Source organism: Heloderma suspectum, chromosome 8 (genome assembly GCF_057233095.1).
Source record: "Heloderma suspectum isolate Gila_16-S chromosome 8, 16-S_ref, whole genome shotgun sequence".
Lineage (NCBI taxonomy): Eukaryota > Metazoa > Chordata > Lepidosauria > Squamata > Helodermatidae > Heloderma > Heloderma suspectum.
In genome coordinates, this window is record NC_139465.1 from 6,257,580 (window position 1) to 6,282,673 (window position 25,094).

The window sequence follows — 25,094 nt, forward strand, 5'->3', positions numbered from 1 at the left end:
GAGGCGAAGAGGCCCGGGCTGGCCGGGGACGCCCTGCCCCCTTGCTCGCTCCCGATCTCCGGCGAGCGGGGCGCACCGGGGCGCCAGGGGAGGGGCGCGAGCCGAGGCGCGCGGAGCGGACGAACGGGAGCGGAGCGGAGCAGCGGGGCGCGGACCCGGGGATCGCGGGCCGGCGAGAGCCCGGGCGACGCGCGCGGCCGCCGACTTCTCGGAAAAGACTGGGCCGAGCGGCGGGCGACCGATCCCGGCCCCTTCGCATTGGCCCGCTCGCCGCCTTCTCTCGGCTCGCCATTGGCTGAGCGCCCCCCGCGGGGAGGCGGCCGCACATCCTCCCCGGTTCTTCCAGATGCGGAGATGCGGTATATATTGGGCGGGCGAGCGGCTCTCTGTAACTTTCGCCACCCGACAGCTAGCGGAGGTGCAGACCGGGCCGAGCGGCGAAACGGCACAGATGTGGAGGTCAGTGGTGTGTGCGTGTGTCCGTGCGTGAGCGAGTGCGAGTGCGAGTGCGAGTGCAACGCCTTGATTCCGCTTCCTCTGTTAGCAGAACGGGGCCGGCTGACCGGTTTCCCAGGCTTTTTCTCCTGCAAGGGAAAAACAGCAGTTTGGCTCGGGGCGTTCGCTAACAATAAGCTGCACAACTCTTCGTAGCTATTAGACCTTCCCCGATCTGCTAATCTTACAAACTTCGCCTTCTTATGCGACTGGGGTTTACCTTTGCATTTTTCTCCATTATTGTTATTAGATTTGAACTTTCTCCTTCTTCTCCCCGTGAAGAAGCTGTGGACTGCAGTTCTGTGCACACTTATCTGTGAGCAAGTTAGTGGGACTTACTTGTGATTAAGCATACCTAGAATTACCCTGTAACGGAGCAATCCTATGCGTGTCTATTCAGAAGTAAGCTCCATAAAGTTCGACTGGACATACTCGGGATTTGCACCCTAAGGCTGTCTCCTCTTTCCTGTGTGTTTGTGTGTTTCTATATGTACCTGGGTCTTCTACATGCTTACTCAGAAGTTGTTGCATGGGTTTTACTCTCATGTAAATATGCAAAGGAGATATGCATAGCTTTGGGTTGTATACATATGTGTGTACATATTTGTGTGAGGAAGAAAGCAAATAGCAAATTGTTAAAAAGCTGTTGCATGCTTTAGCTGTTAAGAAGTGCTACAGAAATTGTTCATTAATATGTACAATTCATAATAATAGTAGCAGTTCCTGTTAGCTGGTTTTGAAGTGGGATAATCAGCTTGCAGTATTGCTTATAATCTGACTTGGCACAACTACTGATACTTTTTACTGGGAGAACAAAAATTGTTTCCAGAAGGAACAATGGTGATGCCAAATTCTCAAATGAATTTCCATTGCAATATCTCATATGGCTTCTGTGACCTATCCACGCTTAATTCTGGAGCTGTAATGGCCATTGCACTTCAGGCCTTAGAGGGATAATTATATTATGGTCTTGCCTTCCTGCTCTACATTTGCCTCTTCCATCGCTTTCTGCTGTCTCAAAACCATTTGCTGCAATTTTGAGTTGGGATTCTTGCTTAGAGAGATGTACTGCTTCTGATCTGTTGCAAATTTCTCAAGAGGAAGGCTGCAATCCTATACTTGGGAGTACGTCCCATTGAATGTCTGAGTAGGTGAGGATAGGATTGCCATGTGCCATGGAGTGAGTTGACTCATGATGAAAGTCACTAAAGGAGGCTGCTAGTCCCTCGCAGCCATGTCGTGTTATCTTGCTCGACCATCTCACTTCTTGATGTAAAACATCAATAACAACAGAAAATTATTTTTCTTCTTCTTCTTTCCATGCTTGGGTTAGATATACCTACGCATGTTATTTCCTAGAATAAAAAAGTCATTGTGCAGTAGATCAGGTTCCAAACACATTTGGAAGAAACTTTTTATCAGAGGAAATGTTTCATGTTTCTTGAGTTAGAACTCTGTGGGACAACTTTTCTACTACAGCTTGTTTCAACTGTAGCAGACACATTTTTATCAAGAAGCATTAAATATTTCCCTTGATAAAGAGTTTCCTCAAATGTGTTTGGAACCATATCTGCAACTGTCTTTTCCTTATTAGATTTTGTCTGTCATTGTCATTGATCCTCTCTATTTGTGTGCTTGTATGTATGTGTCCCCCACCCCCCATGGGGCATATAGCAGCTTCTGCCGGGGGAGGGGGATTTAGACCAGGAACATGGCATAGGGAAAGGGTTGAATATCCTCCCTCAGCACCATGGCCTTCATCTGATTTGCAACCCCAGCTCTTGCATTTGGTTGCATTTCCAACCCCAGCTCTTGCTTTAAGCTTTCTAAAAAATGCAGGAGAGCCAAATAAAGATCTTGCATTTCTTGTCCACGTTGGCCCTTAAAGGATAGCATTATGCACCTGATGAAGTGATGTTTGGCCCACAAAAGCTTATGTCACATTATACTTGTTGGTATGTTGCCTTTATGCCCTACTTGTGGGCTTTCCAGAAGCAACTAGGGCTGGCCTAGATGGACCTTTGGTCCCCTTGACCAGGGCTCTCAAATTCCTGTGGGAGAAGGCTATTGATCGCTACTAGTCCTGATGGCTGTGTGCTACCTCCAGCATCAGAGACAGTATACCTATGTACACCACTTGCTGGGGAACATGGGTGGGAGGGTGCTGTTGCACTCATGTCCTGCTTGTGGGTTTCCCTTGGGCAGCCGGTTGACCAGAATGCTGGACTAGATGGACCCTTGGTCTGATCCAGCACCGCTCTCCTTATGTTCTTAAGATGTGGTGATGGCCACCAATTTGGATGGCTTTAAAAGGGGATTAGACAAATTCATGGAGAAGGCTACCAATCGCTACTACTCATGATGGCTATTACCTCAGAGGCAGTATGCTGATTCCTGGAGCACATGGTCTGGATGGTGCTGTTGAACTCATGTTCTCCTTGGGGCATCTGATTGGCCACTGTGTGAGCAGAATGCTGGACTAGGTAGGACTTTGGCCTGATCCAGCACAGCTGCCTTAGATGGACCAATGGTGTGATTTGATGTAAGCCAGTGTCTTCCTGTCCATGTACCACTTTTGTGAAAAGATGGGTATAAGTGTGCATCACTGGTGGCTGTCCCCCAGTTGTACAACTTTGTTCCATCAGGGCTAGATCTACACTAATGCTTTTTATCAGTACGGAAGGGCACTGATAACTATTGGGGCGCATTATTTCCTGCTTTTTATTCCATATTATCCAAAATACTGCAACAGATGTCATTGTGTGTGATACGAGGTATAAATGCCCCAGAGGGATATTGCATCACCATGACGAGATCGTATTGATACGACAGGAGGTGTAGATCTGGCCTTGGAGACCCATTCAGAGCTTGAATCTAATGCCTTCTGGAAATCTGGTGGAGGCGAGGGATCTAGCATTTACTGATCAGAGCTAAACTGGAAGTGGGCTGAAGAAGGCTGAGGCACACTGAGAGCCAGTGTGGTGTAGTGGTTAGAGTGTTGGACTAGGAGTCGGGAGATCCGGGTTCTAGTCACCACTCAGCCGTGAAGCTCACTGGGTGACTTTGGGTCAGGCACTGACTCTTAGACTGTTTCACAGGATTGTGAGGATAAAGAGGAGAGGAGAAGGATCATGTGCACTGCCTTGGGCTCCTTGAAGGAAAGGCGGGATATCATTGGAACAAATGAATTAAATAAGGCTGGGATGGGTTGCTTCATCTTAAATTTTACACCTCATTTCATACTCATCTTTAAGATTTTTAAGGTTTAAAGTACTGTAAATTTGACCAGAGTCCCCAGGAAGGGCAAGATAAACATTTAAATAAGTAATTAGCAGTAATTACTTTTACTTTAGAGGGGCCGCGGTGGCTTAGTGGTTAAGATGCTGAACTGCAGACTGGAAGGTCGGAAGGTCAGCAGTTCGAGACCCGAGTGCTGCATGACGGAGTGAGCTCCCGTCTTCAGTCCCAGCTTCTGCCAACCTAGCAGTTCGAAAGCAAGAAATTGCAAGTAGATAAATAGGTACCGCCTCGGCGGGAAAGGTAACAGCGCTCCGTGCACCTCGGTGTTCAGTCATGCCGGCCACATGACCACGGAAGCGTCTTCGGACAGCGCTGGCTCTTCGGCTTAGAAACGGGGATGAGCACCGCACCCTAGAGTCGGACACGACTGGTTGGGGACACCTTTACCTTTACCTTTACTTTTACTTTAAATTACTTTTAACAATTATTTATTTAAAATACTTAAACTCCCCCACCCCCAGGCAATGCCTTCTTAAGGCAGTTTAGAAAAAAAGAAAAGAAACATAAAACAATAATGTGTGTGGGTATAACAAATGCAGTTAACTAAACCAGCAGCATTTAAAAAAACCAATTTCAGTACAAACTGAAAAGTGGCGTAGTAGCAAGAGTGTTGGACTGGGAGTCGGGAGATCTAGGTTCTAGTCCCCACTCAGCCACGAAGCTCACTGGGTGACTTTGGGCCAGTCGCAGGCTCTCAGCCCGACCTACTTCACAGGGTTGTTGTTGTGAGGATAAAATGGAGAGGAGAAGGATTGTGTATGCTGCCTTGGGTTCCTTAGGATGAAAAAAGGCAGGATAAAAATGTAATAAAATAAATAAATAAATAAAAGCATTCATGGTTTAAAATACATCTTGGAACATTCACATTTAAAATACACCTCAAATCTTACTAAAATTACTCACAAAATCTAACAGTGGAACCACCACTGGTGTGAACACAGAGATAGAAATAAAATAGAACTTTGCATTCAATTTAGAACTGCACAAATTTTAAATGGACCTTGAAGCATACTAAAATTATGAGGTTAGCCCTTTCAGATTGCTGAATTCCCCTTACAGTTGGTTGCCATCTCTTCCAAGGTTCTCACTCTAATTTTCTTTGCTGCGGTCACATATAGTGCGACTTGATAAGAACCATACTTCTGCTCATCAGAAAGCAGCTGGATTAGAATCATAGAGTAGTAGGGTTGGAAGGGGCCTACAAGGCCATCGAGTCCAACCCCCTGCTCAATGCAGGAATCCAAGTCAGAGCATCCCTGACAGATGGCTGTCTAGCCTCGTCTTGAAGGCCTCCAGTGTGGGAGAGCCCACCGCCTCCCTGGTAATTGGTTCCATTGTCGCATTGCTCTAACAGTCAGGAAGTTTTTCCTGATGTCCAGCCGGAATCTGGCTTCCTGTCACTTGAGCCCATTATTCCATGTCCTGCACTCCGGGATGATCGAGAAGAGATCCTGGCCTTCCTCTCTGTGACGACCTTTCAACCTTTCTGTGAAAACCTTTTCAATTATTACATTCTGAGCTGGCCACCGCTACATTGCGACACAAGGTGAGACCAAAAATGCTCTCTGGGACAAGCATACTGTGGACAGCACAATAAGTAGTGCACTAGATCCACCACACAACCAATTCCACAAATACAGAGTCTATGATTTAGAGGAATGTGAACAGACCAGCCTTCCAAGTCGCTTTTGAATATATGCACAGCTTCCATTGACCAGCACTGCCTTTGAGAGGATGTGAAGAAGTGACACCTAATCTGTTCAGACATGAAGGGTACCTCAATGCCGCAGCGATCAAGTGCTGAGCTGTGCATGTGCGAATCGACCCTCGCGTTTAGCTTTGGAAAACCAGAAGAGGGAAAAACAAACTAGTTGGGCTCAGTATTTTTCTCAGTAAGAGACTGAGCAGGTCAAAATGAGAAGGGATGAAGAGAGTCTCATGGTTCCAAAGCATGTGGAAGCCTACTTGGGTAGTAAGGTTAAGGCAGCAGCAGCAGCAGCAGCAGCAGCAACAAAACAATAATAATATTTTAAAAATTGGAAACCAAAAAGGTCGCCCTAACGATCTGCTCACTGACATTCAATGCAAGAGCCACTTCAGGCCTAAAAGTAGGATAATAAATATAAGAACCACAATTCTTACGAGGAAAGGAACATTGGCTCCCTTTGATGCATATTGGGCAACATTCAAAAGCACAGAAACATAACACTTGAGAGCCAGTGTGGTGTAGTGGTTAGAGCAGGAGTGGGCAACTTGTGGCCCTCCACATGTTTTGGCCTACAACTCCCATCAGCCCTGGCCAGCATAGCCAATGGTGAGGGCTCATGAGAGTGGTAGGCTAAAACATCTGGAAGGCCACAAGTTGCCCACTCCTGGATTAGAGTGTCAGAGCAGGAGAGGGAAGACCCAAATACACCCCCCCCCTCAGCCATGCACCTTTGAGCTGAACCTACCTCAAAGGATTGTTGAGATGGGCTGAATTCAGTTTTGGAAGAACAAGTTCAGTACAAACTGAAATGTGGTGTAGTAGCAAGAGTGTTGGACTGGGAGTTGGGAGCTCTGGGTTCTAGTCCCCACTCAGCCATAAAGCTCACTGGGTGACTTTGGGCCAGTTACAGACTCTCAGCCCAACCTACCTCATAGGGTTGTTGTTGTGAGGATAAAATGGATAGGAGCAGGATTATGGTTCCTTGGGTTCTTTAATGAGGAAAAAAGGCAGGATATAAATGTAATAAATTAATTAAACAACAAATAAAATATCAGTGGCAGTTAAGCCATGCAATGTAAAGCAGAGAACAATATCAATTAAAAGAGGACTCAAACAGCCAGGTCTTTATGGTCCAATTAAACATAGGTATGGAGCCAAGCTTAACTCCCATGGAAGGGAATTCCATCAGAATGGTGCCGCCACAGAAAAGACTCCTCTTACAGACTCCGCCTTAGTTCTCAGACCTGCAACTGCCTCACTATCTTAGGTGGCAATCCTGCGCTGTCTTATCTGAAGGTAATTCCTGTTGAAATCGGCGGGATTAGTTTCATGCAACATTAAAAATGTTGTAATGTAAACCTGATAGGATTGGGGTGCATGTATGCAAAGTTCGATTTCCATAAATGGCAAGTGCGGTTGATGGTTGGGATTGACTGATTTTGGAGGTTCCTTGCAAAAACTCTTCAAACGCTTCCATTCAGGATGTGCGACCGCAACGGTGGAAGGCGGCTGAGGCAATGGCTGATCGAACAAATCGATAGTGGGATGTACCCTGGGCTGATCTGGGAGAACGATGAGAAAACCATGTTTCGTATCCCATGGAAACATGCGGGGAAACAGGATTACAACCAGGAAGTGGATGCATCTATATTCAAGGTAGTAAGAATGCGTCTCGTGTAAATATTGCAGCCAACTCTAGTGTTCTTTCTGAGTCACGTTCTTTGTTGATAGCCATTGTTGGTTGCTTAGTACAAAACTCTCAGGTGCGATGTTTTCAGAATTCTTTGGGGGTGAGTTTTCCATAATCAATGCCCCGTGCATTATCTCTATTCCAAACTGGGCTTTAGTCTTAGATTTGTTTAGAAAATGGCATGGTAGAAAGAAAGGACTTCTTGCTTAAGTACACGTTGGGCTAGCCCCCCCCCCCTTTGTTTTTTTACTGTAGGTCCTCTCACATGGTGAGTATTGCTGTTTGGTGGCCTGTGTTAATGAAATGTGGCATGGTCTCATGGATCTGGATTGGTTTTATCCTGTTTTACATAGAGAAAGTGTGAAAGTTTGCCTCTCCCGCCCCCCGCAAAGGAACTCCGTTTTGTATTTTGCTTTGAAGTACTGCTGTGCTGTTGAATCTGCTCGCGGTGCAAAGAGTGCTCTAGTGAAACCTGGTTGCAGGAAAAAGCAATACAGCATTGCTTTCTTATACGAACAAAAGGAAGAAAAGCAGCCACATATTCCAGATGGGATACCCATTCGAACTTTTAAAATGGCAAGCAAGAAGGTTAAGTGTATGTGTGGCGTTGACTCTGAAACACAGAATCATCGAATCATCGAATAGGAGGGTTGGAAGGGGCCTACAAGGCCATCGAGTCCAACCCCCTGCTCAATGCAGGAATCCAAGTCAGAGCATCCCTGACAGGTGGCTGTCCAGCCTCGTCTTGAACGCCTCCAGTGGGGGAGAGCCCACCACCGCCCTAGGGAATTGGTTCCATTGTCGTATGGCTCTAACAGCAATAAGGAGGAGGAGCACAGGGAAGGGCTTCACAAGACCGGGTGTCCATCAAGACCCTTAGTTTGTGGGGATTGCTTTGCTCAGTCTTTCCTCAGTGGAAGTCTTGTGAATCTTTCTCAGTTTAGGGCAGCCTTTCCCAACCTGGTGCCCTCCAGATTTGTTGGACTGCAACCCCCATAATTCCCAGCCTTCATGGCCATTGGCCATGAAGGCTGGGCATGATGGGGCTTGCAGTCCAACTCCTCCGGAGGGCACCAGGTGGGGGAACGGCTGGTTTAGGGCCTTGGGAAGCCATGTTCCTATTGGTGAGAAACCTTCCTTCTTATCCTCTAGGCTTGGGCAATATTCAAAGGCAAATTCAAGGAAGGTGACAAAGCAGAGCCAGCCACATGGAAGACAAGGTTACGCTGTGCCTTGAATAAGAGCCCGGATTTTGAAGAAGTGACCGACAGGTCCCAGCTGGACATCTCCGAGCCATACAAAGTCTACCGTATCGTTCCGGAGGAAGAACAGAAATGTAGGTATAACAGAGTGAGGCCGTGTGATTTGGAGACTCTCTCAGGGAAGCGCTTGCTAGATGCTACAGCTTTGGGCTGCAGGCATGAGAATGATTTGTTGAATCAGTCCCATGTATTAAAAGATTTGTTGGCATTGCTAGGCACTTAAAAGGTGTGTGGCCTTATTTTTCCATTGGCATGAATGGAAGGTATTTTCTAAGCTTAATTGCTATGCAGAGGGGAGATTTGGAGGGGAGGGGGCACAATGCACAGGGAAGGGAGGATAAACCTTTTCCTTCCCAAATGTGATCCCCTTGAAAATCCCTTCCCCCACCCACGGCAGCTAAGCTTAGGAAAAAACATCCCATTGGCACCAATGGGAAGATTTTTTTGTAAGACTGATTGCCTTGCAGAGGGAAGGGTTGGGCGGGGGGAGTGTTGCAGCCTTTGTGGTGGGGGTTAACCCCCCCAGGTGTACTACCCCTTGAAAATTGGCCCCTGCATGGCAATTAAGATGAGAAAAGAAAACTTTCCATTGGCAGTAGTGGCCACTTAGGCCTCTGGGGAAGAGCTCAGGTGCAGGTGGAGTGGTTCTTGCAGGCACAATCCTGCTCCCCACTCTATGCACATTAATGATAATGTGTAATTAGTCCTTATGAATAATATGCTTCAGTCACCATATCTAAAGCTGTTACTCATCAGTTCTTCTATCAAGGTTATCTGCAAAAAAGCAAAATAGATAAAGCAAAATCATAAGGGAGTTCCCCCTGCCTTCCAGAAAAGCTTCCGTGGAAGATGGAACTGGATTTGATTTTCCTGATAATTACATGATTACATCAGGGTGGTTTTTACCTCCGATGTTCCCCCGGCAGCTTTCTTTGAAACCACCATCGCCAAATTACTGCATGTCAGTTTCTTGTTCCCTGAAATCCCCTTTCCTAGTTATCCAATTCCAGTGCCAAAGCACTGTGAAGAGAGCTTTCCCTACACCTTTACCGTCACTCTTAGCACCCTCTCCCACAACGCCCAGTGAGGTCCAGATGTGATGAGAGCAGCAGAACATCAGTTCCACCCCACCCCGCCCGTTTGCCCTTTGTCAGAGTAAAACAGCGCTGTCTTCTGTGGTTACAGTAACAGAGCACAGAACGGCTGTACCTGAAATGTCCGGTATTATGTGAGCCGCGCTCTGTTTTATTTTTATCTGTGGTTTTTTTGGTATGGTGTCTTTTCAAGCATATAAAATCGAGTTGTCAAGAAATCTTCCACTGAGCACCTGAGTCTGTGGTGCTTAGATGCATGCACACATCTTGCAGTGTTTCTGGAAACCCTTCTTGCCTGCGAAAGAACTCGGATTTCAGGGTTACACTGGTCAGTCTTTGAATAATATGGGGCAGGGGGAAGGTAGCTGAGCTGAGCGCTTTCGTGAAATTCACAAGCCTCACTGCATGAGTCCCCTTCCAACGTAAACAAATCGTCCCCTCCCCAGGTAGCATTTAAAACAGGGGTGCAGAACCTCAGGTCTGGGGACCCAAACTGGCCCTCCGGGGTTCCCAGAAGGCCATGCCCTCTTTCCCCCAACCACCAATTGTTCAGTGGTTTCCTCGCTTTTGTGCAGTCCCCCCCCCCCATTCTACAAGGTTGAAATCCTTCTCCTAAGGATTTGTTATGGGCAATAAGAACTTTAAGCTAAAACATACTGGTATTCTGTTCCAGCCCCTTTTCTGTTCAGCCCTGCCCACCACTAGAGTTTCTCCCAATTGTGGCCTTCGGGCTGAAAGGGGTTTGGCACCTCTGATTTAAAAAATAATGGCTAAGGGGCCATCACAGAAGGTAGGAGGGTTATTTCCTTCTGCTTTATCTCTCCTCCTGCCCCCCCAGTAATTTGGGCACCACTGTTGAACAACCATATTTCTTTCTTTATTTAAACCATTTCTTGGCCGCCTTTCAGGACAGAAGCCCTCCCAAGGTGGCTTACAGCAATAAAATACATAAAACATTTGTATTCGTTTGTACAGCAATAAAATACATGTATACATATCAGAGTGGCATTTTGGTTCCTTTTAACATTAAAAATCATGTACAAATATATCTGTGGTTTTCTGCAGTTCCTTTTAGTTTAGTGTGGGAAAACCTTTTTTCAGGGGTTTTTCAGATGAGGCTTTTACTGTGTTGTCACTCTGCCTATTCATGGAATCTTATGCAGGTCCGGACAATGTCTCTTCAATTGGTAGCTCTCCCATGTTTTCCCATCACTTCATCTATCCTTTTTTCCCCATCAGAAAAAATATGTTTAGGAAGAAAAGGTGGAATAGCTGCATAATGCTTTTTGATTGTTTGTTCTAGGAGCCCTCCATCTGGAAGCACTCCAGGTCTAGGGTTCCAGAACCAATTCTAAATCTCCTTAAAAACAAAACAAAACACGCCTAACATTCATGCAGCGTGATTGATGTAGATCAGCAATGCAAATAAGCAAGGTTATGGGTACATTGGCAAATTAGGCAGATTATAAACCTCCTTCTGTGAATTTGGTCTACATCAGCCTTCCCCAACCTGGTGCCCCCCCAGATCTTTTGGACTACAACTGCCACCATTCATGAGTATTAGCCATGCTGGCTGGAGCTGATTGGAGCTGAAGTCCAAAACATCTGAAGGGCACCAGGTTGGGGAAAGCTAATGTAGAACAAATTCACAGAGGGAGGTTTATAATCTGCCTTTTCTTAACAATGTACCCATAACCTTGCTCATTTGCACTTCTTTTCTCTCTCTTTCCCTTCTTTCGCATACTCATACAGAGACACTAACAGTCCCTTTTAGTAACAGAGGAGGTGACTTCTTCTTCTAATATAGTTTGTAATGTAATGATATTCAAATTTTATTTCTTTCCAGGCAAAATCGGGATGGGGAACGGATGCAGCTTGAACGAGGTCACAGACATGGACTGCAGCACTTCTGCAATAGATGATTTGATGAAAGAGGTAATTGACTCCCCCCCCCATGCTAAAGCATCTCTCTCTCTCTCTCTCTCTCTCTCTTCCTCTCTCAAGAATTCTTTTCTTGGAAGGGTTTTTGTTTATCCTCTATCTCAGTATAATAAATAGGCTTCAGCCCAATGGCATGCATGCATGCATGCAGGAAGAGGAGCAGGGCAGGGGAAACAGTTAAAACCACTCCCTTGTTTGCTATTGGTGATTGGTGCTATCACTAATTACCTGACAGGGGCTATGTGTACACAGCATGCCGCACCCCATTTTAAACCCCCCCCCCCGCTAGCAATAAGTGTGCAACAGTCTGTTTCTCCATGAAACTGTGTGTATTGTAGTAGCTGGACCAGGGTGATAAATGTTAAAATTCCACCTCCTCCCACCACACCCAGAACAAATAATCAAAACTCACATTATCTTTCCATGAAGGGCAGGGTGCAGGGCAGAGCAACCTAGGCAGCTACTTGTGGTTCCAAAATTCCAGGGGTGCCAGTCTCAAGTGATACCTTGGAGACAAGAGCTGCTGGTATCCACATTTTTGAGAGAAGGCGGCACGTGCAGTAACCTGGACCTGTTGGCTGGATTGAAACCCCCACATTCCAGAGGAGTCGGCAGAAAGCTTTCTGATTTCCAGTGGCTGCCCAGAGCGTAGACAGAGTTCCTCCAAGGGGAGGAAGTAGAAATGAAAATAGGGGAAAAAGAGGACCAACTGGCTATTTAATGTGCTATCATGATGACATTGAGCAGCATACAATAAGACACTGAAGCCAATGTCTGCAAAAATGGGAAATCTCTGTCTGGAAGGTTAATGAGCAGTGCGTTTTGGATTTTTGTTTTTGTTTTTGTTGCTGATGGAATGATGCAGGCAGGAGAAGCTAAATCAGTACCCTCCAAATGTGTTGGCTGGGTCATGCTGGCTGGGGATGACAGGCATTGTAGTCCAATGGCTGTGCTAGGTGGGGATGATGGGATCTGTAATCTGTAGGGCACCAGGCTGGGGAAGGCTGAACAAAACCCTCACTATTAGTTGCCAGAAGAACCAATCACCAGTCGTAGGGGGAAATAGGGGCCCTTCAGGATAATCCATTTATGGCACAGGGCAACACCTGGTCTTTGTGGGGTAGGAAAATATTTTCCCCAGCCGTTTGCTGTTGTATGGAATAATGACCTACCTTAGGGGGCTCTTGTAAACATTTGTACAAGACACAATGTTAAGTGCTTTCAGCTATTATTATTATTATTATTATTATTATTATTTTGTATCCAATGTTAATCTAACTTAAGCCCTATTCATTTCAATGGGTCTACTCTAAGTAGGACTAACATTGGATACAAACCATCATCAGGCTGGCTGGGGAATGCTGGGAGTTGTAGGACTTTTCTGTGTTTACATATGCATAGGATTGCACCCCAAATAACTTTTTGGAGATATCTCCTAGTTGTGCAAAGCAGTGGAATAAGTTGTTGGGATATAACAGCTGCAGATCTGTATAATGTTAACGTTGTCCTCTCTATAGTCATCCATCTTCCTCTTCCCTGTTAACTCCCCAGCCCCCCTCAGCAGTGGAGGAATACCTTGGCACAATAAAAAGAAGCCCTTCGCCGCTGCAGGAGAGTTGCAGAAATCCACCAATACCCGACTGGTGGATGCATCAGTCAAGTCCTGGTAAGACAGCAATATGTCCTTAGGGAGGAGGTGTTAAGGCAAGGGTAAGCAACCTGGTGCCCTCCAGATCTTTTGGACTATAGCTCCGATCATCCCTAACCATTGGCCATGCTGGCTGGGGCTGATGGAAGTTGTTGTCCCAAACACCTGGAGGGCATCACGTTGCCTTCCTCTGTGTTAAGATGTTGATGTGATTGAATCATTGGTGGCCTCATTCAGTATAAAGGCAGTTTCATCTGGCTCTGAACCAGTTCAGCCTGGAGAAAACCCTGCCAAACTGTCATGTGTGTCAGTTACTGCATTAACTTAGCAGTCATAAGGACTTAAAATTCTACCAAGTGCTGTACAAAGAATAAACCAGGCTCTGAATCCATAATATTCACTTTACACAATGGTGGCCCATATTTTTTCATTTGCAGATTGCATTGCCCCTCCCCCAAGCACCTTTGGGGGGCTGCATCACACACACACGCACACATATATGCACACACACTCATCCATATTCTGTTTCACACTTGCACATATCCACCCCTCAGCAGTCCCACTCAAGCAATCCTGTTTCTCTTCTACTGGCAGTTGAGGAATACTTCATTCATCCATTTAAGGTAGTCTTATCCTGCTCCTTGGCCAAAAAGACAATCATAAAACAGGACAGTCTCTGCCCACAGACTTACAATCTAAAAAGACGCGACACACAAGGAAAAAGGGATGGGGAGGGAAGAGGAAAAAATCAAGTCGTCTTTCAGCAGAGCTGGTGGAATGGCCCCATTTCCCCCTCTCATCTCTCTCTGTACAGCCTCCTGGAATGGCTGCTGGTGGTGACACTACTAATCTTGATCAGGGTTGCTGTGTGTGTGTGTGCGCGCGCGCGGGGCGAGGGGAGACTTTAACCTCGAAGGTCATGGTTTTCCTGCTGCTTACAGCTCTCTGTTTCTGCCACCTAGCTGATGGATGCTTGGCTGACCAATGGGGAAAACTGTGTGGGCACCTCGAGGCTCTGCAGGCCACACTTGGAGTGGCTGAGGGCTGCAGGCTGCCTGTGGGTTGCCCACGTGTGCTTTACACCAACAACCAGGTGGCCACTGATGAAGCCAGTGAGCAATATTCTGTTGTGCCTTCTCGGAAGTGGGCAATGATGAATGTATGATGTAATTGTCCTCGCATTGGGGTTGGAGTCACAAAGTAGCTCAGTGGTTGGGCACAGGCTTTGCATGCAGAATGTCCCAGGTTTGGTCCCCTGCACCTCCACATCAAAGGACCTCGGGCAGAAGGACCAGCAAAGAAAGACTTCCTCCAGAGCCTTGGAATGTAGCTGCCACTTAGAGCAGTCTGCCCTGGGCTAAATAGACTAAGGGTCCAATTTAGTGGGGACATGAGAGAGGGCCTTTTCGGTGGTTGCTCCCAGGCTCTGGAACTCCCTGCTGAGGGAGGCAAGGTTGGCTTCCTCTCTGCTGTCCTTCCACCCACAGGCAAATATATTTGTATTCAGGCAGACCTTTGGCATGTAAGGTGTTGCTGAAGAGGCTTCAGTTGGCTTGCATGCTGATGTTACTTCTTTTATTGTAGTGTTTTTCATTTATTTGTTTTTATGATGGTTTTAACTAAGTTTATTTTAATTCTGGTTTTTATTACTCTTAGCCTCCTTGAGGACCATTTTGTTTGGTGGAATGGCAGGGAATCAATCAATCAAAAAATCAATCAATCAATTTAGTGTATGGCTGATTCTTAGGCCTCTGCTGTAGATGACTAAAGGGTAATGGGCAGGTGAAAATCTCAATTTGGAGATCTAGCACGTACTGAATTGTACACAGGAAAAAACAAACACATCTATAACTCTTCTTTTTTAATCCGTAGCTTTGTCCCTGATGAGCGGGTTCACCAGTTATGAGCCTCTTCATTCAGGTATGGTAAAAAGCTTTACGCTTCCTCTGTCAGTTAACATCCTGTGCAGTTAGCCCTCGTTTTATTTCATTTCCTTTGCAACCTGAGTCTGAGTGTGTGTGTGTGTGTGTGTGTTTGTGCGCATGTCAGCGATACCAGGAATCTCTGGTATTTCTAGTTAAAACAGCTCTGGTTGGCAGTTAGGCTGTCTGAGCACAAGGGTGCTTCTTATAATGAGGTGGACCATAGTTCAGAGGGATTGCATGATGATGATACTTGGTAGTAATATAGTGACATGGTGCTGTACAGCAGGGATGCAGAACCTCATGCTTGGGGCCAAATCCTGCCCACCTGGGGTCCCACTTTGGCCCTCTAGGGTTTCCCAAATGGCCACGTTCCTTTCCCCCGACCGCCTATTGTTTGTCAGTTTCCCAGCTTTTGTGCAGTTTTTTCCCCATTCTAAAAGGTTAAAATGCCTCTCTTAAGGCTTAGTTCCTGGTGGTAAGAACTTTAAACTAGAATAGGATGGTATTTTTTTTTAGTTTTTGCCCCCTTTTTTGCTTCTGGCCCCAACCACTACTGGAAAGCCCCCCCTCCCTGAGAGTTTCTCCTCTTTAAAATGGAATTCAAAGACGTTCAACGCTCCTGCTGTACAGCAGCAAAGTATCAAAGGATTGTATACAAATACAAAAAAAAAAAGTATACAAAGGATTGTATAAAAGGATTGTATCAAAGGACAGATATCTGCCCTGAGGAGCTTACAATCAAACATTTGAGATGGGGAAATAATAGAGGAGTGGAGGGGAAGTGGAGGCCAGGCTAATCAGGGAAGGAATATGCAGCTCTTTCAGGCTTGGTTACAGGCTGAGTATCTGTAGTGCTTGAGGACTAGGGGCTTGTGCCAAAGGCTTCATGGCAAATGTTTTAAGACGGGATTTGGAGGACATGAGACGAGGGGGCATCACACAGATGTGCCCCCCCCAAACTTCACTGAAATGAAATTCATCCTTTGGGCTGAAAGAGGTTCCGCACCCCTGCTTTAACCGCCTGCCCTGTCATCACACTTTCAAGATGGTTGTCTGGATCAACCCATATATATATGCTATACACATCCCTCTGAGGGATTTTACTGTGTGTGTCTTTGCAGGCTATTCTCAGATGGTGATCAGCTTCTATTATGGAGGGAAGCTGGTAGGAAACACCACCACCTCTCGCCCCGAAGGCTGCCGCATCTCCTTTGCAGAAACGCCGTACATCCTGGAAAACAACCTGGAGCACGTGCGGTTCCCGTCGGCGGACGTGATCACAAATGAACGCCAGCGGCAGATCACCAAGAAGCTCTTTGGGCACCTGGAGAGGGGGGTGCTTCTGCACTGCAACAAGCAGGGCATCTTCATCAAAAGGCTCAGCCAGGGCCGGGTCTTCTGGAGCGGGAACACCGTGCTCTGCAAGGAGAAGTCCAACAAGCTGGACCGGGACGAAGTGGTCAAGATCTTTGACACCAACCACTTTCTCAGAGGTCTGTGAGCTGCTTTTTTTGGCACCTTTGCCCCCTGATGTATCTTATGCCTGGGGGCTGTTGAGCATCCTGCAACTTAAAGCTAAAGTCAAAATCAAAATGCCAAGCCAGGGTAATCCAAGACAGACAGAATTCCACAACCAGTATAAATGATGTAAAACAAGCATATAATATTTACCAGTTGCATGCCATTTTATTAATTCAGTAATTAGTTACATTTATACCATGCCTTTTACTCCGAGGAGCCCCAGCCAGTATGCATGGTTCTCCTCTCCATTTTATCCTTACAACAACCCTGTGAGGGAGGTTAGGCTGAGAGTCAATGACTGGCTCAAAGTCACCCAGTGAGCTTCACGGCCGAGTGGAGACTAGAACCCGGGTCTCCCCAGTCCAACACCCTAACGACTACACCACACTGGCCCTCACTGGCTTTTGTTTCTGTGCTCCATGGGGAGGGGCAAAAGGCTCCTCCCTGAAGCACTGGAGATCCTGTTCAACCCCCCATTCTGCCAGCTTTTGAGGTTTCACCGTGCATTGCCACACACTTCTAAAAAGATTTTTTGTATTCTTAAGGACTAGAAACATGCTTTAAAAAACAAAAACTGAAATCCTGAGCATTCTAGAGTGCAGGATTCTGTGCTAGGATTGATTTCTACACTTGCTTTGTGCTGTCACAAAGTTGCAGATTGCATGTCATGGCAGTCTCGTCTGTTTGCTGATGATGCTTAATTACACCGTTTTGTGTTTAGGGAGTGAATTGGTCCAAATTATGGACCCCGTGATGGATTAAAATAGGGGTGGGCAACTTGTGGTCCTCCAGGTGTTGTTGGACTGCAGCCCCAATTATCCCTCACCTTTGGCTATGTTGGTCAAAGCGGATGGGAGTTGTAGTCCAACGACATCTGGAGAGCCACAAGTTGCCTATTCCCGGATTAAAAGTACTTTTATTTTGATGAAAGTTATAAATAAACGAATATTTTTTTCAAACAATACGAAGGAAGGCTGTGCTGTATCTGGCAGTATCTCAGGTGTTTCATGCTTTTGTATTTGCCTATATTGAGGCAGATCACTCCTGCCTTTAAATGAATTAAAATGTTTCCCATTTTCTTCTTGTAGAGTTTCATCAGTATTATAACAATCAAGGCCGCTTCCCGAACAGCAAAGTTATTCTCTGTTTTGGGGAGGAGTTCCCAGATGCCACCCCTTTACGCTTCAAGCTGATCCTTGTTGAGGTGAGTAGTGCAATCCATATAATGGTGTTGGCAGTATATATTATCTCTCTCCACCTCCTCCAGTTCTCCACAGATGTGAGTTCCCTCCTGTATAGTGCAAGAGGATCTTGGGACTTCCCAGTGTTAAATTTAGAGTTGTTCTTCCTTTCTCACCCCCACTGATTCTCAAATATAGAACAGATCTCAGCTTCTAGTTTCGAAATAAACACCCAAGGTACTAGCCCTTATGTTTTGGGGAAAAATGTGCGTCATGCTTAAAAATGCGCTTCATGCTTAGGGTCTGATTGGCTGCCATTGTTTTAATATCAGTAAGGAACATCTGTTCCCACTAATCTGTTTGGCAAGTGAATCTGAGCTCCCTGCCTGCCTGTTATGACATGTGGCTTGGCTCCTTCACATGGACAGCTATCTGCTCTGCAGATGCCTTTTTATTTGATGGTGATGGTGTGCAAGGTGTGGTACAGAGAGCACAGAAGTGACGTGCAGGCTTAAAACATCCTGCTGAAAGACTACTGAATTTTTATCCTTTTCCCTTTCCATTCCCCTTTCCTTGTGTGTTGTGTCTTTTTAGATAGTAAATCAAAAGCAACCACCAGACTGGAAAAATTGTTTATCAAATAACTATATAGTAGCCATATGCCACATGATGTTTACACAATCAGTGCATAATAAAAGTTTATATCACAAAAGTTTATATAACAAAAATGCAAGGTTCCCATCCATAAGAGCTTGTGGAAAACCTTATGTTACACATACACAAAAATATACAATGTGCATAGTAACGACTGAGAACTTTTCGAGTGCTATGATTACACAAATTGTGCAAAATAAAGAACAGACTCAGAACAGACTTGACAGGCATCCTGGCATCTGCCCGTTTCGTATACAACTTCTTCAGAACAATCTTCAGAGTGTGCAAAAATTATCCAAAGGGAATCTCAGAACATTTCCTCTCTTGATAACGCTGATTACAAATGGCTTATTCGTAGACCTATTTAAAAGGCATTATCTCCTAAATGACTTCCCTGCAGGGTAAATAACCTCTAATGGTCTAGACTGTGTCATTGATTGTCTCTTTAGATTGTAAGCCTGTGGGGCAGAGACAGTCTTGTTTTACAGGTTGCATGTAAGCCAGTCCGGGCTGAGGAACAGCATAAAAATTCTTCAGTTCCTTCATTTAATGAATTAATTAAACAATTTGTTAGTCGGGCAAGGCAGGAAATGGGGAGAGAAGGCAATATTGGCAATAAGCGATGGGGACGGTGATGGCGTTTGCAGAGGAGGTATGGTGAAAGCAATTCAGGAAAAGTGCTGTTAGAGCATCTAGACCTTTGGAATGTGTGGTTTGAAGTGGGGGCAGGATGTTGATGCTAGCCCAGGACAAATCCAGTGTTGGGATGGGTGTGGGTCTGATAATGTTTTGGTGTTTGACCCATCTATCAGCATAGATGGGGTGGACACTAGGCTTCAGCGTAGTTGGGCAGCTGCTGATGGCCTGTGCCCTCAGGAGGGCCCGTTGTCAGTCCCCGAATTGTGATGTTGTGCTTGCCCAGCCCAGCCCCAGCTAACCTTCCTGGGCTCAGGCTGTGTCTGAACTGAAAGCTAAAGGGCATGTTAGTGCATGCATGCTCTACAATGTCTGAGTTCAGGATAACCTGAGCTGGGCTGGTATGCCGCTGCCAACCTGAGCAGCCCGTGAGCGCAGCATGAGGAGAGGAAGAGGAGGCAGGAGCTGCTGGTGGTGTTGCAGGCTGTTTGCTGGCCATGCTGGCTCAGGTAGCTGCTATTGGTGTTGAGGCTCAGTGTGGTCCCTGTCACCACTGAACTGAACAGCATAGAGGCTAAAAGGCTGAGCTGTAGACCAGGAAATACCTGGTTCAAATTTTGCTTCTCAAACAGATTTACAAGGTGTCACCTTAAGCCAGAGGTGCAGAATCTCAGAGCCGGAGGCCAAATTTGGCCTGCCTGGGGTCCCAATATGGCTTTCTGTGGTTCCCTTAATTTCCATGCCCTCTTCTGCTGGCCACCCCGCTTTCCCTGACTGCCAATCATTTGGTGGTTGCTTGGCATTTGTGTGTTTCCCCTCCATTCTAATTGGTTGAAATGCCTCTCCTAAGGCTTCGTTGCTGGCAGTGAGAGCTTTAAGGTAAAATATGCAAGCATTTTTGGCCTCTCCCCCTTTGCGTTTGCCCCTGCCTACCACTGGAATGTGGCCCCCCCAAAGCATCTCTGAAATGCAGTTTGGCTCTTGGGCTGAAAGGGGTTCTGTACCCCTGACTTAGGCAAACCTCCCTCCTTCCCTCAGCCCTTGCAGTAGGGAGATGATGAGGCTGACCTACCATACAGTGCTGTTGTGTAAGCGTTATGGAGATAATGTGCATGCAGCAGTCTGAAAACCATAAAGCATTGTATAGATGCTTCTTCTTCAGCATCATCTAGCCAATTCATGTTAATTATGCATTTCGAACTTCCCCAATGTACTGCTCGGTCCTTAAAAGGTACTACTCGACCTTAAAAGATACTACTTGGTCCTTAAAAGATACTACTTGGTTCTTAAAAGATACTACTTGATCAAAACAAAGATATCTTGCCTTCTTCTGACTATAGATTGAACAGCTGAGCATTCGGCAGTTGGTGGAGGAAGCTGGGAAGAATGACAGCATCACCCTGACCCACCCGATGGGAGAGGAGGTGCATTATGACCAGATGTACAGGAACTTCCAGGATTCTTGCGGGCCCCACCAAAGACCCATTTTCAGAGAGAACCAACAGATCACCGTCTAAGACTCCTTCCTGTAAGGAGTATTATTATTATTTTTTTTTAAAAAAAAAAACCTTACCAAAGAAAAAGAGGATTCTGTTTAGATCTATTTTTGTATCATCACCCATTGAACTTCTGTCTCTGGAAAAATTGTCCTGGCCTTTGCATATAGATTCTGGAGGAATTTTTATATGGTTGTTGGAGGGGGGTTGTTTTCCATTTAGAATTTCACATACATGAAACCAATTAAAACTTTATTTGGGCTTCTCAACACTACAGCATACACCAAAGTAAGTTTAAACCAGTTTCAGGGTATCATTGCATGGTTTGGTTTAAAGAAAGAAAAGAAGAGGGGCAGGAGCAGTTATGTGCTGATTCAGCAATTGTTATCTTGACAAGTGATGCAAGCTCTATGGTGACGACCCCCCCCCCATTAATTCCTTGGTTCAGGGCTGGCTGCAGCTTTGAGGGGTGGCCTGGGGTAACTCTCCTCTAGTGAGACCCCTCCTCTGTCAGTGGCCCCTGGTGGGCTTACCTGGCTGTGGTGGCAGTGCTTTGAGCCCCACCAGGAGCTGGGTCTAACCACCCTTTTAATATTTCCCAGAATGCCCCAGAGCAAGGCTAGGTCAGGGGCATTGTGGGAAATTAAAAGAGTCAACAGAGCCAGCTATTGGGAGTGCCAGGCCACTAAAAACCAAAGAACGGTGGCCCCTGCCAGGATTTTGGGGCTCTGGCAGGAGCCCAGTGATACCAGGTACCAGTGCTGGCCCTGCCTTGGTTGCAGAGCAGAGTGGGACATTTGTGGGGACATTTGTGAGTAGGATGAATCAAGCTCCATGCAGAATAATATTTGCATTTTTGGGAGGACTTTCTGCATCTATGGGGGAGGCGGGAGAAACCCCATTGTGGATTTGCCCCAAGTAACATACCTCCTTGTGTCAACCTGTATGGGTCATCCAGATGCAGCTGCCGGGAGTGTGCACTCAGTGCATCTGGAGCATAAACATATACAGAGTAAGCACCAATGAATGAAACAGGCTTCCACTGCAGAGAAGGTTTTACGAGTTCTGCAAGACGAGACTCTCCTGTGTGCCTCTGAAAAGGGCTGGTTCACACATGCTTGTAAATCGCCGGATTTCTGTACACTTGACCAATGTGAACTCAGCCCTAACAATTCTGCCTTTACAAAGACACCAGTCTTCAGGCATCTTGTGATTCCTTTGCTATCTATGATTTGAAAACACTGGTAGGAAAAATATAACGCTGGAAAATAGACCTAAGAGGTGAATTAATTCTGGGTAAGGTGGGCATCAATTCAATCTTCCCCACCCTTTGGGGTGGTGAAAATTCTGTAAAGATTTTGAGGTCCTGGTGGCTTTTTACATTGTTAAGAAACCACATGTATCTATATATTGCATCTATGTTCCTGTACAGTTTCATTTTATCTTTTATTGCTGAGATTGTTTTGTGTTAAAGTGCCAAGTTGTTTGAAAACTGATCATGGGGAATAGTGAATGTATGAAACTGCCTTATACTGAGTAAGATAATTGGTCCATCTAGTCTGGTATTGTCTCCCATACTGACATTGTCTCTCCAGGGTTTTGAGCAGAGAAGGGTCTACCTGAATCACCTCCAACCAGGAATCAGTGGTGGAGTGGAGGCAGGGCTCGCAGGGAAGCAGCCCTGACAGTTTTATTAGCAGGGATGCCGACATCATCTGCCACCCCCTTCAGACTTCCCTGTTCCCTCTGAGCTTAGCTGCAATCTTCACAGTAGCTGGGGGAATGATGGATTTTCCTGGAAACAATATGTTGTTGTGAGCTATCTCTGTTGAAATGCAAATATTTGGGGGTAGCTTTCTTAAATGGGCACTTAAGACCCATTAGCTTTACAAAAGGTGGAGATGAAAACTGCTACAACTGGTTTGCCGATAAGGATCAACAGAGGTGCCAGCATTTTTGGATTCACCTTGGGGGTGTGGCTATGGGGACTGTCATGAGGAGTGCCTGCGTCTCAGAATTTACCAGTACACCACAGTCAGGGACCATCTTGTAAACTGGAGATTGCCAGAGATTGAACTGGGACCTTTTGCATGTCAAGCACAAGGTCCTGTCTTTTATTTTTTGAATAGTGAAGTGTATTCCCTTCCTCCTTAAGCTTTATTAACCTGGAAGGTTTTTCTCAGCAAACAGAATGTTCTAATAGATAGGTTAGAACTGATCTGTTTGGTGGGATCAGTATTGTAGTTGTAACGGGTAAGAGATGGATGCTAAAACGGAAGAACATTAGTCCGTTCTTAGCTCTCTTCCATTCTGCTAAAGACCAGGAGAAGGATGACTATCTACTTTGCATTAATTGGGTAAGCTTAGATAGACATGTTGGTCCACAGCATTCATTGGGACCAACCAAAATGTCACAAAGTAGTGAGCGGTGTTAATAATTATTATGTTAGTAAGACTGCATCAGCGTGGACTCCAAGGGGCTATAATGCACACATGCACCTCGTCAATCCAGCGATCCTTGTGAGTGCGCAGAGAGATCTCCCATTCGCTTCAGTAGAGGGGAGCAGCTCCAAGTGTGCAGAGAGATGCACATGTGAGATGCCCCAGTCATTGAAGTGAATGGGTGAGCACAGGGGTTCTATGTTGAGCAATCTTTGTTTTATGCCATGGTTGTGCTACCTTTTGGTACCTCAAAGTTACATCCCAGCTGTGGGTAGGGATGTACGAAAGTCACTTACCTTTTCACGGATTCTGTTCATGGTGGGGGGGAGGCGTTCCGTCCCTCCCCGAGGAATCCTTGACGGGGGGGGGGAGGCAATCCGGTCCTCCCCCCCGGAATCCTTGACAGCCGGCTGTGCTCCGTGGCGGCTCCACGGAGCAGCCGGCCAGGCCCAGGCCAGGGCCGTCCACAGCCGGATTTCCGGCCGCGGAGGGCTCTGGGTAAAACAACAACAACAACAACAAAAATGCATACGCAAATGGTGGTGGCTACGGCTGCCGCCATTTGTGTTCCTTATTTTTCACTGTCTTAGTCTACGTAAATATTTATGTAGACTAAGACGAAGAAAAGAAAGGGGAACGCAAATAGCGTACTGCGCGCTATTTGCGTTCCCCTTTCTTGTCTTCGTCTTAGTCTGTGTAAATATTTACGTAGACTAAGACGGCGAAAAATAAGGAATGCAAATGGTGGCGGCTGTAGCCGCCGCCATTTACGTACACATTTTTTAACCCAGGTGTGATAGGCTATGCAAGTCTTTACGTAGCCTATCATGTCTATGGGGAAAAAAAGAGAAAAAAAACAGACTGCAAATGGTGGTGGTGGCAGCCGGTCGGAAGACCAGCCGCTGCCACCTCCAAAGCCGCAGCTGGAGCTGCTGCCATCCGAAACATCCGCCCCAGGTAAGTCTCATCCCGGGGGGCATCTGTGGGGGGCGGGGGGGTGGCAGGCTGTTCCGCGATGGATTTCGGGGGGCCGAATGCACTGGCATTCGGCCTCACTGAGATCCGTCGCGGAATTCTCTGACATCCCTAGCTGTGGGGCAGCAGAAAGTTACCACTACTTTTCTAGAGAGTTGCATGCCTATTTCTGAGCAACAGCCTGAGACAATTTGCCAGAGACATGTGAGAATCTATGAGGAGGTGGAGACTATAACCTATTCCTAATGTAGATGGGGAAGAGGAGTGTGTAATCATTCCAGGAGGAAAAACTATTTAAAATACTGCAAAACTACAATGGTTATAGAAACTCCCAAAGCATGTGTTCTAGATCTTGAAGTTCAGTGTGTGTACAGGTTAGGAGTATGTACAAGCTATCACTAATACAGATCTAGCCTGCTTGTTTGTTTGTGCGTCCGTGTGTGCGTGCGCGTATGTGCGCATTAACAGTAATCAGATTCATTGATTGTTTAAAAAGGGCATTACGTGCATTTGGGTGTCAGCTGAAAAGTGAAACTATTGTATTGATCCAGTGCTGCCTTATACATGTGGGAGCTAAAGATGTGCAGAGAGGCATCCACACTGAAGGCAGATGTTAACAATGGAATTTGCACTCGTAGGAGTGACTATGTGCGCATGGGAGCGCATACAGACCTTTGAGCCAGGCTGAGTGTGTGCACCTTTTTTAGGCTATGTATTTATTTTAACTGCTTGTTTAAAATGTTCTGTGATTGTTTGACTGATTTGACCAGCAAATAAATAGCGTATCTTTTGTAATCCCTTGCCTCTATTGCTTTCTAATAAGAAAATAAATCTGGTTTCACCTTAATTGAAGGATTCATCATGTTTGGGGGTGGGGGTGGGGTGGATTTTTGGGAATGGTGGCTGGGTTTTTTTTGTGGAAGGGGATTGAAGTCTGCCCTTCAGTGCGCAAAATGCATGGAGGCATTGTAATGGAATAACCCCCTTCTTTTCCTGTTGTACCTTAGGATCTTGGGAAAAGGTTTCTTAAAATTGGTTCGTTATTGGCGGCTGCCTGTATTATGCATGGGGCACTTTCAATGGGACATATTCTATATTACAGTGCTGACTTGGCAGGTTTGATGTG

The 25,094-nt window shown here is 46.1% G+C and overlaps 1 protein-coding gene across 1 annotated transcript; it reads left to right on the forward strand.

Moving 5' to 3' along the window:
* IRF8 (interferon regulatory factor 8) lies at positions 1–22,077 on the forward strand. Its single transcript, XM_084812833.1, has 9 exons — positions 1–459; positions 6,985–7,159; positions 8,346–8,529; positions 11,396–11,484; positions 13,042–13,156; positions 15,011–15,058; positions 16,185–16,556; positions 17,673–17,788; positions 20,396–22,077. Exons 1-9 carry the CDS (start codon positions 347–349, stop codon positions 20,570–20,572), a joined length of 1,389 nt encoding a protein of 462 aa, XP_084668959.1. The 5' UTR covers positions 1–346; the 3' UTR covers positions 20,573–22,077.
* The last annotated feature ends 3,017 nt before the right edge of the window (positions 22,078–25,094 follow it).

Excerpts from the sequence above, each read along its gene's own strand:
- IRF8 (XM_084812833.1), top strand. The coding sequence starts at position 347 with ATGCGGAGATGCGGTATATATTGGGCGGGCGAGCGGCTCTCTGTAACT. Across the intron at positions 8,530-11,395 it reads TCCGGAGGAAGAACAGAAAT|GCAAAATCGGGATGGGGAAC; the intron begins GTAGGTATAACA and ends ATTTCTTTCCAG. Across the intron at positions 11,485-13,041 it reads TAGATGATTTGATGAAAGAG|CCCCCCTCAGCAGTGGAGGA; the intron begins GTAATTGACTCC and ends TTAACTCCCCAG.